Consider the following 17,276-nt stretch of genomic DNA (forward strand, 5'->3'; position numbering starts at 1 on the left):
GTAACAGAAAATTTAACATATAAGAGCCAATATGAAAGATCAGTTTTAAGGAATTTAATATGGTCAAACTGTTTAAACCTGGACTAATTTTTTATGTTTTTATATATGTATATACGTTTAAGATTCACATCAACAATAGGATAGCTCAAAAGAAAGATGGGAAGAATTAAGGTAAATAGTAATCCTGTTATACAAATGAGGTATAGAGGAAAAATAGACAAAGGCATTGAAGGGGGAGAAGGCTCATAGTTTTGAGGACCCTCTCACATCAGGAATGGATTCAATAGGAAATACTAAATATATGCCACGAAGAACCCTCCAAAATCTATAAAGAAGTATGGGACAGAAGAATGGGCAGATGGCAAGCAAAGGCTGAGGAAGAAGACAAATGAGGGTTCTTTGGGTGAGGGAAGATTAAGTAATAATAAGGCAATTTAGGGAGCAGAATTTAATTTAAAAAATCAGCAGGGATAAGAAAGACCTGTGTGTATTTAGGGTGTATGTGTGTGTATATGTGTATTCATATATGTATATATCTACATATGTATACATAAATATATCTTTTCTTAATTGTAGCTTATTTGGAGGTAGTGGGGATGAAAGGGGGGAAAAAAGAATAAAGTAAATCAAGTGTGCAGCAGAGAACCAAAGAACAATCTACAAGAAAGTAAAGAAAAAATGAATATAATTTCTTCTAATATGTATATACTTTCTTGATCTGGTAATTTGTTGTTATATATTTTGAATCCTCCCTGATGTTCTGCTGGGCACATGATAATGCTTTCTTTTGTTTTGCTTCATTTAGTTTTGTATTTCTTTTCTGTTTTTCTTTTTTTTTTTCTTACTGCATTTTTTCCAACTAAAATAAAAAAACTGAAAGAGACTGGTAACAAAGATATTAATATGATAACCAAGTACAAAGATTTACCTATACCCTGTTATCCTTTTGCTAAATATGAAAGAGTTCTCTGAATTATAAAGGGAACTGGCTTTTGGTTGGGTGACAGTCTTCAGTACTCTGGGTGATCCCAACTTGCTATTCTTTTGGGGCTTTGAGAAGACACCGCCCTAGTGAGACAATGTAACATGGAATTGGAGGAAGAGATACTATGATGGAACTAGAAAAATGGGAGTTATTTTAGAGGCAACTACCATGAGTATCAGATGCAGACATTTGGGAGGAAGACTGTGTGGGCCAGTGACACTAGGTACACATATAGATAGATGCTTTGTTGCTAAAAAGTCTTCCCTCCTTCCCCATGTAATTCTCTATTTTTCTTTTTCTTCTTAGATGCCCTCAGGGGAAACCTAAAGCCTTTCCTCTAGATAAGGGAAAGTATGTCTTGAAAATATATTTAGCTTTCTTTGTTTTAAAATTTTGCTTTGTGAAGAGAACTCAGCTAGTAATTTCCAGAGCTAATAATATTTGAACATTCTTCTAATTTTCAATCTAGTAATTTTTCCACTATTCCACATTGGTGCCATACAAATGAATGTTATGATCACGTAATTCTATATAAATAATAAACTTCTACCCAAAGTGGGGGTGTGAGTGGGTGGAGTGGATCACTGCTTTTTAAACTCATAAATATAACCAGTCAGTCATTAATGAACAAACATTTATTGAATAGTAACAATACTCTAGGAAACACATTATTAGATACGGTTATTGTCCCAAAAGAGTTTATAACTTATTTGGGGGAAAGATGAAGAAAACTTAGATGCATTAGAGACAACAACTGTATGTAATGTATGGTTTTGATCTGATGCAGTCTTTTTTCATCTTCAATTTACTGGGTATTTAGGTACTGTATAAGACACTGGTCAGAAAAATGAGCTTTGATTTATATAACTAATGTAAAAATCTTGGGGGAAAAATCTTTGAAGTATTTGGGTGAAAAGAACCTAAATTTAATTGCCTTAGTACATAATAGAAATTATTCTGTAAAGAACATCTTCCTGATAATATTCTTCCTGTTATCCTTTGAAATGTAAAAAAAAGTTAGTTGGAAAGTTTATTGTTGGTGGATAGATTTTGACTGTAGATAGAACATTCCTCTGGTAAGGGGTGGTCCAGAGTGCAAACATCAAGTACTATTCTGGGAATAATTAATTTTATTTAATTTAATAATTAATAATAACTATAACAATAGGCAGATTTAGAACTAATTTAATGAAATGTTCCTTAAAAAGCCAAATATGAAGAGGTATTGGGGATACAAAAACTAAAACAAAAAATAGTCCTTGTCCACAAGGAGCTTACATTTTGCTGGACGTACAACATGTATATAGTCAAGTGTATGAATTATATAACTCTCAGTTCATAGTTTCTCCAAACCAGATTGGCTTAGAAGCTTCAAGCAGACTCTATGGCAGAATTGACCAGTTTAATAATCTCTTTGAACTTCTAGAAGAAGCAGAAGAGTAAGAGCATCAGAATGCATTCTATATTACAAAGAAAATCAAAGAGCCACCACATCCTTTTTTGGTGTGATTATGGATGGTGGCTGGCATAGACTCAGGAAGAGGTTTGTTTTTTTTTAATATAGCTTTTTATTTTTAAAACAGATGTATAGATAGTGTTTAAACATTTTTTCTCCCTCTTTTCTCCCATACTCTCCCCTAGATGTTAAACATGTGCAATTTCTATGCAGATTTACACGATTATCATGCTGCACAAGAAAAATCAGATCAAACAGGAAAAAAATGAGAGAAAACAAAATACAAGCAAACAACAAAGTGAAAATATTATGTTGTGATCTACACTAAGCCCCCACTTGCTGAGAAAGGTAGCACCAACACCATTGGGATACTTCAAGTTTAAATGGAATCACATTACATGTTCCTGCTGTTGCTTCTCTTTGTGTTGTGTCTATTCCTTGGTGAAGGAATTTTGGAGCTGGAATGAACTAGCCTGTGACCTTATGAGCTTGAAAGCTTTGAGCCATTAAGAGAGTCCATGATAAAATTTTCAGATAGAGCCCATACCACTATAACCATTTAGTCCAGCAGTGGATTGACTCCCTAAACCAAGATGCTAGGTCCCATAAGCAAGGAATAGACTCTGTCTACCAAGTGAAGTTACATTTTAGAAATGAACCTGGTTGGGGTAAATACTTTGTAACAACTTCTTTAAGTTTGAACTTATTCTTTCCCCAAGTGGAGGTAGCATAAGGAAGAGTAGGTTCCTTAATATTAGGGGGAGGTGTTTGTACTTCTGTTCTTGTTATATCATCTTTAAATATCCCTTTGCTATGGTCAACATTTTGCTAATAGTTTTCCTAAATATTGAATCATCCCTATATCCCTGGGATAAATCCCTTTTGGTCATAGTGTATAAACCTTGTGATATATTGCTATAATCACCTTGTGAATATTTTGTTCAAACTTTTGTTCAAAAATTTTGTACTGAAAAAAAAATTGCACTGATATTCATTAGGGAAATTGCCTTTTTTCTGTGGCTATACTAAAGCATGTGGAAATCTAGCTTCTTCAGGTTGCTTATTTGTTCAGGCTTATACTGTAGTATGAGGAGACCTGGCCACTGGAGGTTGCTGAGGCACATGGAGTGTCCTGGTTTTGGTGTTTGCCTACTCCACTGAACTGGGGCCCAGGATCCAATGAGGGTTTGCTGATGTAGCACTTTCTGCTGGCTTGCTGGGATACTTTCTGTACTGGGCTGGTCTCCCCCTGAAGTAAAATGGACCTTTCCCACTATTTTGGGGGCTCAAATATTGTTTCACTCTGTCTTTTTGCAGGTTCTGCTCTTCTAGGATTTGGTTTGGATACTATTTGTCACTAGGTGAATATGGGAGAATTATAGTTCCTGTAAGTCTTGGCTCCATCTTGGCTCCTGTAAGTTAAGCCAAAAAACATCTATTTTATTTTATTTTATACACCAAATTAGAAATTTATTTTTAAAATTTATATATTTTTTAAATTAAAGCTTTTTATTTTCAAAACATATGCATGGAAAAATTTCACCATTCACCCTTGTAAAACCTTGTGTTCCAATTTTTTTTCCTTCCCTTCCTTTCTTCCCCAGCTGTAAGTAATCCAATATATGTTAAACATGTGCAATTCTTCCATACATATTTCCACAAATATCATGCTGCACAAGAAATATCACATCAAAAAGAAAAAAAATGAGAAAGAAAACAAAATGCAAGCAAACAACAACAAAAAAGTGAAAATACTATGATGTAGTCCACAGTCCTTACTCTGGGTAAAGCATTTATTTTAAAAAGTAATATTAGGCACTTTTATTTTATACTTGAGGAATTAGGGAACTGTTGAGGATTTTTGAATAGGATTGTAGATTTACAGCAAGAAGAGACTTTAGGGTCATTTGATCCAAGGCTTCATAAATTTTTTTCATGTATGATCCCTTTTCCCCTAAGAAATTTTTACATGGCTCAAGGCATAGCGTACAAATCAAACATTTACTGATAATAAATCATAATTTCATGATCCCCATATTCAATTACAAGACCAAATATGGCTGCTAGACCCACAGTTCAAGAAACTGATCTAATTAGGTGTGATGTGATCAGATCTGCATTTTAGGACAATTAATTTGGCAACCATTTGGAAGATGAATTTAATAGATTGGAAATGGAGAACCAATTAGGAAACTGTTAACTATAGTTTCAGATAGAATGGATGAGTACCTGAATAATGATAGACCTATGATTACTGTAAAAAGGGTGAATATAGAGTGTTGTAGATAAAACAATCTGTGGGATTTTTATCTTTCTAACAAAGGAAAATGAAGAGTTGAATGTGAGTCCAAGATTGCAAATGTGAGTTACTAGAACGACCCTGATATGCTTAATGAAAATTGAATTTTGGTAAAGCTGTCAACATCATCATCATCATCACTATTATCCCCCCCAATATCCTCACACAAATTGGCTTATTTTTATATCAAAAACAGCTCAGCTCACCTTTCTAAAGCAATCCTATCCTGAACCCTCACTTACTACTGTCCTTTCTAAGAAGATGATTTTCTTATGTATTGTGTATTTGATTTTCCTCATATATCCCAAGCTCTGGGAACTGTTTAATTTTTGTTATTGTGTTCCTCAATGTGTTCCTCAAGTTAGGCACTTAATATTTATCTAATGAATATCATTTTAATTTTTTGGTATTAATTTTATAAGCAAAGTATTATTAAAAAGAAACAGCCATAATTTACTTTTAAATTTTGAAAGACGAATATAAAAAACGGATTTGGAAACTCTCGAAAAAAATGAATATGGAAGCAGTGTCCGCATTACACTAAGGGGTGAAAGGGGTTTCTCTCTGATATTTCAGTTTCTTAGCAAATCACACTATGAGATTTACTAGGCGAGGCTCCACCCAAGCCAGTCAACACCCTCCTTCTCCTCCCCATATGACGTCACGACCACGCCCCCTTCTTCCGCTGGCCCTTGCAGAACACCTGCCCCTCCCCCTTCTGCACGCATTTCCGAGCTCGTTGGCGACCGCTCTGGCTTCCTGGAAAACCGCTCTAGGTGACTTGGAGGACCGGACTTCTCTATCGCCCCAGCCTGTGCCTTACGCTTCTCCAGAACCTCGGGTAAACGTGATCTTTTAGCCTTCCGGACTCAGTCCCGGTAACTGTCCTCAGCATGGGGCTTTCCGAGGTGCTCAGGCCTATGTCCAGGTGAGTGGCCGAGCCACCGACAGCTGAAATTTGCCTGAGGAAGGGCCGGACACTTGACTGCCTTCCGCCTGATTCCTGCACCGCTTTATTCCCCAAACTCCCGTCCTCTCCCTCCTTTCCTCCACCCCCTTCCCCCCCGGCTTGTTTTCCCCATCCCTTTCTCCCTTCCTCCTCCTCCTCCCCTTTTCTCCCTGTTTTCCTCCCCTCCTTCTCCCTTCCTTCATCCCCTTCTTCCTCCTCCCCCTTCCTCTTCTGCATCTCCTTCCTCCCGTCTCCTCTTCCCACCCCTGCCTTTCCTCCCTCTCTTATTTTTTCTTTTTCCTCTCCTGTCCCCCCTCCTCCTCAGCCCCTCCGCCTTTTCCAAGCCCCTTAATTTTCAGCGTTTTAATCACTATTATTCCTTAGCACCCAGACCTTCTCTCCCTTTCCTTCTAGAAAGTTAAGCATAATTTGAGAGCCAAGTGAAGACAAACAGACAAATCAAGAAAAACCAAAACGAACACTAACGTAAATGATTGAATTCAACAAGCATTTAAATACCCAAAGTCACCCCGCCAGGTGGGGAGATGGGGTCGTGGGAGGGGGGACGGGAGTGCAGAGTTTAGATAAGACATTGCCCCTGCAGTTTTAAATCGCTGCCTTTCTGAAGGAACTTTGGTAACTGGTTCCAGTTATATGCACTCCATATGCCATTGGAGATCCTCTCAAATGTTTGTAGTTATTTGCCAGACATTAACTAACTATGATGTATTCCTTTCTGGGGATGCAAAGATTAGAAGTTTACAATCTAAGCGGGGAGTTTAAAATTTTCATGGGAGAAGTTTAGAATCTAATGTGATTAAGTGGATTAGGTTAGGGAAGTCTAGACAAAGTAGAATGTCAGGATAATGATTTAATGTACATACAGTGGGGAAGCCCCGTAAGGTCTCTGACTTGGGGGATGGCATTATTATGCCGCTTTTGTATTGGGGGAGAGGGGAGGGAGCAAGCTGTGTGAAGGATGAATTGGAAAAGAGGAGACCAGTTAGGGGACTATTACAGAATTCTTGATTAAGGACGTTTAGAGCGGTGGCAATAAGAATGTAGAGGAAAGAGTGCATAAAGGTATGAGCAGACCTGGACGGACAAGTGATTAAGATGTTGGGGAAATTATATTTTTATATTTGCCGGCTTGAGAAATGGCATTACCCTTAATAAAATAGGGAAGATAGGAGGATGGACAGTTGGCAAGGAAAATGATCATTTTGGAACTTGTTGAATTTGAGAAGTTGTTTTGACACTCAGATGGAGATTTTTCCCAGGAAGTTGAAAATGCAGGACTGGAACTCACAGTTTGGTGGAGATGAAGGTTTGGAAGCTATTTGCTCAGAAGTAATAATTAAAGCCATGGGAATAAATGAAATTAACAAAGGAAAGTGATGGATGAAAGGGACATTTAGAGATCATTTCCAAACTGTTTAGATTGTAGAACTAGTTTGGCAAGATGATTGTATCAGTCAGTAAAATAAATTTATCTGTTGCTTGTTCTAGCAAGATTATAGATCTTGGATACAGACCTCCAAGAGACCTAATGGTATATCTAGACCAATTCCCTCCCTTTTTTATGGGGAGACTTGCAAAGGCTACTTCACTTGCTCAAGGTCACACAAGTAAGTGGCAGAGCTGGGGTTTGAATCAAGGTTATTATACTTGAAATCCAGCTTTCTCTTCACTGTTACAGTGAACTGCAGTTACTAGTTTGCTACCTTCAGGTGAATAGTGTGAAATTTAATGGGGATTAGTAAATAACAAAACAGCTTTGAGATGTAGAAGAAATGGGGAAGAATCTTAACACTATTTTGACTATTTAAAAATACTTTAAAAATGCCTTGCATTTTTTTTTTTTAATGAAAAAATTGTGAGTTCTTTAGAGGAAGGGATTTTTATAAAGATGTCTTCCTTCCGGCTCTAGTAGGCTGAACTGAATGTCTGGATTGTATTATTTTTCAGTCTTTTCTGGAAAATTTATACATTACAGCTATGTATGAACATTTAAAATGAGAAACAGTAGTCAGCAAGACTTTGAGAGGCTAATTGAGTCATAAGAAATGGTGAGATTCTATTTTTTATGGGTGGAGAGGTAGCATTTTTTTGGTTAGAGGGCCAGTTTGGAGGGTTAGTGTTGTATTTTTGACAGGACCTCTTTATTTTTCCAAGTTAATTGGGTTATCCCTTTATTTGAACTAACTCAAATTTAATGAATTATGAAAGTGAAATACTTGTTCTAATTGATGGGGTTCTAGTGGGAATCAGAGAGTTGTGAGAATCCCCTTTTAGTCGCACAGGTCTTTCATGAAAGAATTCACCAACCCAAAGAGGTTGGCAAAAAGGGAAGTTTATTGTTGGATGAGAAGCCATCTTTGTTAGAAAGACTGACTTCGTCATTGGCAAAGTCCTGGCAGAGAAATAACAAAAAATTTTTTGCTGGGAAGAAATGTCTTCTCAGCGGGCAGGGTCCTAGTGGCTATACCAAAGTGGCAAAGCATGCTACTTTGGACATTCTTTAAAGAAGTGAGTTTAGAAATATCTTTTATAGAAAATCTGAGACTCAGGTTTCAAGTTGAAAAGAAAGCCAAAGTCCCCAGGCCTAGATCTCCAATTGAATGGAAATCACTTTTTGAAGGCTTTTGGAATTTGGGATTTCATGAAAAGGGTCTGCACCAATGGAGTGATTTGCTTTAGAAAAGCCCAGCCAGGAGGATATGTTCTCATAGACTCTCTGGAGTCTGGGGGGTCAGGAATCAAAAGGGACATATTTCAGAGTGTTAATTTTACAGATCAAAAGGGAACACAGTTTCACACCCCTGTCATAATCATCTGCTGCGTCAAATGCTTTTTAAAATTGTGAGGAGATAATCCAACTAAGCAAGCAACATAATGTAAAAACTGATTATGAGTCAGTAGAGGTAGTTTGTGATTTGGAGAAGAATTAACTACTATATAGCCCAGATGCTTTGATGTCAATTCCATTGTCTAGAAGGAAATTCCCTGGTAAGGTGCAATTTGAGAGGCAGAAAGAGAGACCTGGCTTCAAGTTAAAGAAAACCTGGCTTAAGACCTGCAAGTAATTCATACTGACTTTGTGCCTCTGGGCAAATCACTTAATCTCTAGGTGTACTAGGAAACTTTTAAAACTCCAAGTTCAGAGAAGGTAGTCATCTGCATTGGTAAAGAATTTGGATTTGGAATCATAAATATCTTCCCATTCGTTGGGCCTTGGGAAGGATACTTTATATTTAATTCTGAACAGTAACCTGGGGTAGCAGAAGTATTAGGTCAAGGTTACCTCTTCAGTCATAGCCTAATCCTTAGAAATTGGGTTCAGCAAAATAAAAAAAAAATTACAAATATATTTTTCATCATTATGTTGTTACATAAGTATAGCTTATTAGAAACATTGCTAGTAATCTTTTTATTTAAAAAAAATTAAGGTAATGATCTAAATCAGGTCATAAGATAAAAGGTTTGTTCCTTCAGGACAGAATGGGTTTGTTTCCTCAACTAGAATGTAATTCGAGGGCAGGAGCTATGTCTTATATTTCATTATCTCTATAGTGTTGAACACATAGTAGTTGTGTTTTGTTTTAAGACAGAAAAAAAAATGCAGTGATATTTGTTATTTAAGTGTTTGTGGTTTCAGGACAAGCCCCAGAATGATCTTTAAACACTGCCCAAGTAGTTTGCTATCACTCTAGTGGTTGTTGCCAGGTGAACAATCTTTACTTGATCTTTCCAGTTCTGCCAGCTAGACATCCTTTATCTTTTTTATCTTCTGTTACTGAAGTCCTTCAGAAGACCCTTTGTAACTAGTTCCTATCTTCCTTTCCCTCCCACTTTCTTCTTAGTTCTCTGCACTTAAGCTTCTGACCTTATAGAGCTGAAACTTCTCTCTAAAGTTACTGTGATCTCTTAATTGACATATGTAATGGCCTTTTCCCAGTCCTCAATTTTTTTGATTTCTTTGTACTCTTTGATACTGTTAACAATTATCTTTTTGATACTCTCTTCTCTCTAGATTTCTGAGACACTACTTTATCCTTGTCTTCCCACCTGACTGACTCATTTTCATTCTCCTTTGCTAGAGATGACATCTGGTCATGGCAGGTGTCTCCCAAGGTTCAGTCATGCGTCCTCTTCTCCCTCTATACCATTTTGCTTGTTAATGACATCATCTCCTGTGGATTCAATTATGATCTTTAGGCTGAACATTCTCAGATCTTCTTCTCCAGCTCTAATTTTTTTTCTTGACTTCCAGACTCAAATTTCCAACTACTTTTTGGATGTGTTGAATTGGACGTCCCACAGACAATTTAAACTCAACATGCCAACAACTTAAATTTGAACTCATTATCATTTCCTCCAAACTGTCCCCTTTTTCTGAATTTCCTATTATTGCACAGAGCATCCCCTCCCCGTTTCTGTCATCCAGTCTCAAGATCCAGGGTTAAACTTGACTTCTTCACTCTTTCTCATTTCCTATATCCAATTAATTGTGATTTCTTCTTTTGTAACATCTTTTATATACAGCTTCTTCTCTTTTTTAGGCATGTGGTATAGGCCCTCATATTAAACTACTGCAGTAGACTTTTGTTTGGTCTTCCTTTCTCAAGGCTCTTCCCATTCCAGTTTATCCTCTACTTAACAGTCAAATTAATCTTCTTAAAGCAGAGGTTTATATTTTATAAATTCTAATGGTTCTGTATCACATCCAGAATCAAATATGAAATGCTCTGTTTGGCATTCAGAGCTTTCATAACCTGGACTCCTCTTACCTTTCTAATCTTCTTGAACATTAGCCCTCTCCATGTATTTTGTGATCCAGTGACACTAGCTTCCTGCTGTTCCTCACACAAGATACTCCATCTCCTTATTCTGTACATTTTCCTTAGCTTTTTCTAATACTTAGAATTAAGTATTAGAATTCTCTCCTTACTCATCTTTAACTTCTGATTCCTTTCTTAGCTAAAATCTTATCTTTTACAAAAAGCTTTTCCTGATTCCCTTTAATTCTAGCATCTTCCCTCTGTTGATCATAACTAATTTGTTTTGTTTATATCTTGTTTGTAAATGGTTATGTGTGCACTCCTTTAGATCAGAGAATGTGCCTGATACATAGTGGGTACTTTACAATAGACTTGAGTTCTTTAGTGCTACAACTTCAGTAGATGATTAAATGAGGAAACTACCTATATCTCATTTATTATAGTAATTTGTCCTTTTTCTTTTAATTAAAATCAAAATATAATTGTTGAACAGTAAAATTTAGGGCACTTCAATTCATTTTCTATTTACCAAGAAATATAAACCTAATGAACAAGAATTAGGAAACAATCTCTAGGTTTATTGTACCTGTGAACATGAAGGAATTTATTTCAACTTAAGAGAGTATCAGGAAAAGATTTTGGCTTTTTTCTGTTGCTTCAAGACAAGTTATTACTCCTTCCTCAAATAATTCCCAAACCTTTAAATTTTATTGGCATAAACTCTTCTCTAGTCTTTCTTTTCTAAATACCTTATATATATTGCTGCTTTTAGGCTCTAAGCTTGGCCAGCCTTGGCATGTTTCCTAAGGGTCTAATGTTGCTGAACTGCTTTTAAAATAGGAATTACATAACTTCTGGCAGTTTCCTATTCTGGACTATTGGTCCCATAAGCCATCAAAATGCCCAATAAATTTAATATTTTAGCAAAAAATAATGGAACAAGTCAAGTCAATAAATACATATGTTATAAAATATTTAGGGACCATTGAATGGAGAAGTGATTGAAGAAACAAGAAAATTACTCACAAAAACTCTTGCAGATATGCTTGGATTAGGTGTCTTTACTAGTATATGTCCATAAATACTGCTATATATGCCCTGATATGAAAGACTGAACAATTGTAGCCATGGGCTCAAATAATGAAATTATCTGTCAAAAATTTTTTTTTGGTTTGGAAAAATAGGCACTATTTTCTATGGCACTATCTATTCTAGTAATTCCATTTACCCCACTGAGATCTATCCCCCCACCCCAATCATGCTATGAATCAACTTTTATAGACTCATTTCAATACAGTTTGAAATAAAACATGGATTAAGATAGCTAAACAAGTTTCTTCAAAAAAGTGTTATATTGTTGATATTTAATATACTGGTAGGATAGCTAGTGGATAGGGTACTGGATGTGGAGTCAAAAAGACTCATCTTTCTGAGGTCACATGTGACTCAGACCATCAAAGAAGGTGCTGTGCTCTATAAGCAAAGCAGAAGTGAATTAGGCAAGAATAAACATGCGATGTACAAAGTTAGAGAAGCCACCCCCAAATGTCCATGGAGCCTATTTGTGTTCAACGCGAGACAGAGCATTCTGAGCTCATCCTGGTCTGACCAGCCATAGTTACACAATAACTACAATCCGACTTACTGATGTCATTTTGGTCCATTTCTAAGAATGAACCAACTAAATGCTTTACAAATATCTCATTTTAACTTTACAACACTCCTGTGAAATAGGTGCTATATTTGTTTCAATTTTACAGTTGAAAACATTGAAAGAGATAATGGATAAGTAGCTTGCTCAGAGTTACAAAGCTAATAGGCTTTGAGGCTACTTTTGTTTTTTTATTTTTTTTATTTATTTAATAGCCTTTTATTTACAAGTTATATGCATGGGTAACTTTACAGCGTTAACAATTGCCAAACCTCTTGTTCCAATTTTTCACCTCTTACCCCCCACCCCCTCCCCTAGATGGCAGGATGACCAGGGATGTTAAATACATTAAAATATAAATTAGATACACAATAAATATACATGACCAAAACATTATTTTGCTGTATAAAAAGAATCAGACTCTGAAATATTGTACAATTAGCTTGTGAAGGAAATCAAAAATGCAGGTAGGCATAAATATAGGGATTGGGAATTCAATGTAATGGTTTTTAGTCATCTCCCAGAGTTCTTTCTCTGGGCGTAGCTGGTTCAGTTCATTACTGCTCCATTGGAAATGATTTGGTTGATCTTGTTGCTGAGGATGGCCAGGTCCATCAGAACTGGTCATCATATAGTATTGTTGTTGAAGTATATAATGATCTCCTGGTCCTACTCATTTCACTCAGCATCAGTTCGTGTAAGTCATTGAGGCTACTTTTGAACTCAGATCTTCTTAACTCCAGTTTTAGCTCTCTATCCAATACACCGTCTAGTTGGAAGAGAAAGTGAGTCTGATGACTTTATGCAGCTCTGCTTCATTTAAATCCAATTTGTGCTTGTCAGAACATCACCCTGTGATGTCACTGATTCTCTTTGAAAATGGAGAACAAACAACAACAAATAGACATCTAGCGAAAAAGATACATAGACATCAATAGCTCTTGCATTAAGTTACGGTACGGATCAACATGGCTGGTTTATTTGTCTTAGTATCATAGATCTAATGCCAAAACGACTTTCAATGCCATCTTGTTGAGGCATTCCTCAATTGAGGAAACTGAGACTCTTGGAGGTTTTCTACTTTCCCAAGGTCAGACTAGTAATAAGCATCAGAAGTGATTTTGAACTCATATCTTCTGACTGTAAAGCCAGTGTTTTTTCTACTGTTCTGCATTGTACAAATAGTAAGGCTGTTAATTATTTCCCCATATAGTCCTCAGATCCAGGATTGTTTCATGAATGTAATTTTTTTTATTAAAGCTTTTTATTTAGAAAACATGCATGGGTAATTTTTTTTTTTTTTAACATTGACCCTTGAAAAACCTCCTGTTCCAAATTTTTCCCTCCTTCCCCCTCCCCCCCGCAGATGGCAGGTAGTCCAATACATGTTAAATATGCTAAAATATATATTAAATCTGATATAGGTATACATATTTATACAGTTATCTTGTTGCACAAGAAAAATCAGATCTAGAAAGGAAAAAAAACCTGAGAAGGAAAACAAATTGCAAGCAAACATCAACAGAAATCATGAAAATGCTATGTTGTGAACCACACATAGTTCCCACAGTCCTCTCTTTGAATGTAGATGGCTTTCTTCATGACTGAACAATTGGAACTGGTTTGAATCATCTCATTCCTGAAGAGAGCCATGTCCATCAGAATTGATCATCATATAGTCTTGTTGCTGTGTGTAATGATTTCCTGGTTCTGCTCATTTCACTTAGCATCAGTTGATGAAAGTCTCTCCAGGCATCTCTGAAATCATTCTGCTGGTCATTTCTTACAAAACAATAATATTCCATAACATTCATATACCAAAATTTATTCAGCCATTCTCCAATTTATGGGCATCCATTCAGTTTCCAGTTTCTAGACCCTACAAAAAGGGCCACAAACATTTTTGCACATGTGGGTCCCTTTCCCTTAAGATCTCTTTGGGATATAATCCCAGTAGAAACACTGCTAGGTCAAAGGAATATACAGTTTGATAACTTTTTGAGCATAGATGAACATAATTTTTTTATTACAGCTTTTTATTATTATATTTATATATATCATATATAAATATGTTATATTATTATTATTATTATTATTATAGCTTTTTATTATTTATTTTATTATAGCTATTTATTTTTGCATTGATTGCAAAACCTTTTGTTCCAGTTTTTTCCCTCCTTCCCCAGATGGCAGGTTGACCAATACAGAACATAATGTTTTAATAAATATTTTGTAAGGAAATTTTTATTACAAAGTTTAGTTTGAGAGCTAGATATATTTTTTCCAACCACAGCATTTTATTACTTTTTTTTGGACATTAAAATCCTTGAACACAAAATGGTTATCAAAATGATAGACATTCCATGTATACTTATTGTGTATCTAATTTATATTTTAATATATTTAACATCTATTGGTCATCCTGCCATCTAGGGGAGGGGGTGGGGGGGTAAGAGGTGAAAAATTGGAACAAGAGGTTTGGCAATTGTTAATGCTGTAAAGTTACCCATGTATATATCCTGTAAATAAAAGGCTATTAAAAAAAATGATAGACATTCTCCCCCCCTTCCTCCTAGCTTCCTCTTAATGCATCGTCCTCACCCCAACCCCCTCCATTAAAGCAGCCCAAGTCACAATTTAATAAAAATAACAATCTGAAACCTAATTGCAGAAAACCTTAGGAAAAAGTGCCAAGCCCCCAACTCAATGAGCATAGATGAAATGCTTGCCCTGGATGTGGAGTGCTGGGGATCCCTGGCCAAGAAAGCAGGTGTGTTCTGGCCGTTGTGAGGGTGTGCTGTATCATGGGGAAACTCAAGCACATGAGATGTGTCAATTTTCAACCAACACTGAAGCAAACACAGGATTATGCCGTACTAATTGGAGGCCCGAGTGCTGAGCTTATTGATTTTTATTTAACACAAGATGATGGAAGGAAACCTCCCAGACCATTCAGTCTAACCTATACCTGACCAAAAACCCCCTCTGTGATGTACCCAATATGTGGTCACAGTGGAGTGGATAGGGGCCTGGACTTGGAGTTAGATGTAAATTCTGATTGAAGCACTTAAAGGATGTATAAACCTAGGTAGGTCACTTAACTTTACTCTAAGATCCTCTTCGGCTTTAAATCTATGATCCTATGTCTTCAGGCAGCCCATTTCACCTTGGCGTAGTCATTGTTGGATATTCTTATTTAAACTGAGCTAAAATATGCCTTTCTGATGATATAACCAATCATTCTTGCTTCTGCCTTCAGAGTACAAGCAGAGAAAAATCTGATTTCTTTTTCCAAGGAAAAGCTCTTTAAAGTATTTCAAGAAAACCATGCTTTTCCCTGTAAGTTTTGCTTCTCTAGATTAAACATTCCCAATTTCAAAAATAGATTCTTCTGTGACATAGACTTGAGACTTCTTCCTATCCCCATTCATCTCGATGTATTTTTAAAACAAAGTTATATTCTGTGTTGGAGACAAGAAAAAGGGACTTGTAGGATAAAGTAACCATCGACTAAATGAAAGTAACGAATAGTATATATAATTAATGATATTTTGTGTTTCAGGTTCAATTCTTTCAAGAGGACACAGGTTATACTGCAACATTTAGTAAGTACTGACTTAAAAAAAATTTATCATAATATGTGCTGTTTTTAGGATTAGTCTATCTTAGAGAGGGAAAATAGAAGAATGGTGACCAGATAGATCCAGTTATCTTTTATCCTAGTTAAAGCTTGTGACCTCAATTTTTCCTTTATTTTCTGTCATGTGGTGTGTTTTGCATTAAAGCATATCTGTTGAAGTACTCTTATTAAGCAAAACCAACCAATTTGTAGGCAGCTTGATATAGTAACAAGTATTTTGATTGGTAGTTTTTGCTTGCCAACATAGTGGTTAATTCACAAAATTTAGAATTTTCAATGATTTCTTTAAGAAGTACATAAGTAACATTTATTGAATGTCTTGTGGTTGCTAAATGGTCTAATTATGCTATCAGAATTTTTGGTGAAGTGTTCACCTTTGGTGCTATTTATACTTTAGAATTTAAAAAAAAAATTTGATCTCAAATTCAGTCTCAGAATTACCCCCTTAGCAAGATGGTAAAGAATAGATATAGCAGAAAAGAAGGTATGTAAAGCACCTTGCATACTTTACTGCATTAAAGATTAGCTGTTGTGATTGTTATGATTTATAATTATATACTATATCTTATATCTTTAAAAAAAATCTAAAATTGGTTACTGTAGCTGCATTTATCTCATTCTCTTCAGATAAACGCCTTCTTTCCTTTCAGAATTGTTTGTGTTTATGTCATCCAAAATACTGTTCTTGGAAGACTTTTAAAACTCCTAGAAACCATCCTACCTATCTTTTTTATGAATTCTTTGTAATCTTGTCTTCTACCTATTATATTATGTGATAGCATGGCTACTTCCTCTTAACAGTCTTTCTTCTCTCTATCTACTTTTGTGATTCCTCTTATCAGTCCTCTCCCTAAATACTTTAGTGACCATTTGTCCTCAGTAGAATTAATTCAGAGAAGCAATTACCGTCATTATTCCATATTTTGAAGAATGAAATTATTATTGAGGCAAGTAAGAAATTTATTAGCTGAGGAGTTTTTAACAGGGCTTCAACAGATAGATTGTTGAAATTTCTAATCACTGCTATATCATGCTTCCATACAATGTTTATGATGTATTTTTTTGAAATAAACTCCATTGACTCCCCAATGTCTCCAAGATGAAATGTCAAATATTCTTTTAGACATTCATAGCCTTTTATAACTTACATCTTCAGTTTTCCAGTTTTTTTATATCTTTATTCCTCTCCACATAATCTTTGATCCAATAACACTGGCACTTTCTTCACACAAGACACTCTACCTCCTGATAGTGTATTGTTTTCCATGGCTGGAACTTTCTCTTCCTAGCTTCTTCAGGAATTAATTAAAATTCTGTCTTTTGCCAAAAGTCTTCTTTAGTTCCCCTTAATGCTAATGCCTTCCCTCCCACAATATATCCTGTATATTTCTTATTTGTATATAGCTGTTTGCTTGTTACCTCTCCATTAGAATGTGAGCTCCTTGAGAGGAAGAACTTATTTTGCCTTTCTTTGTATTTTCAGAGTTTATCATGATGCTTGGAACATAGTAGGTA

At 35.8% G+C, this 17,276-nt stretch overlaps 1 protein-coding gene across 1 annotated transcript in view; it reads left to right on the forward strand.

Annotated features, from left to right (window-relative positions):
* The first annotated feature begins 5,442 nt into the window (after nucleotides 1-5,442).
* HIBCH (3-hydroxyisobutyryl-CoA hydrolase) overlaps nucleotides 5,443-17,276 on the forward strand; it is a 91,885-nt gene continuing 80,051 nt past the window's right edge. Inside the window, exons 1-2 of the mRNA XM_003764047.4 lie at nucleotides 5,443-5,668; nucleotides 15,684-15,726. Coding sequence (XP_003764095.2) covers nucleotides 5,634-5,668; nucleotides 15,684-15,726 — 78 coding nt within the window. The 5' untranslated portion in view covers nucleotides 5,443-5,633. The remainder of the gene's footprint in view (nucleotides 5,669-15,683; nucleotides 15,727-17,276) is intronic.

The sequence above is a fragment of the Sarcophilus harrisii genome, chromosome 3 (assembly GCF_902635505.1).
Source record: "Sarcophilus harrisii chromosome 3, mSarHar1.11, whole genome shotgun sequence".
Classification (NCBI taxonomy): Eukaryota; Metazoa; Chordata; class Mammalia; order Dasyuromorphia; family Dasyuridae; genus Sarcophilus; species Sarcophilus harrisii.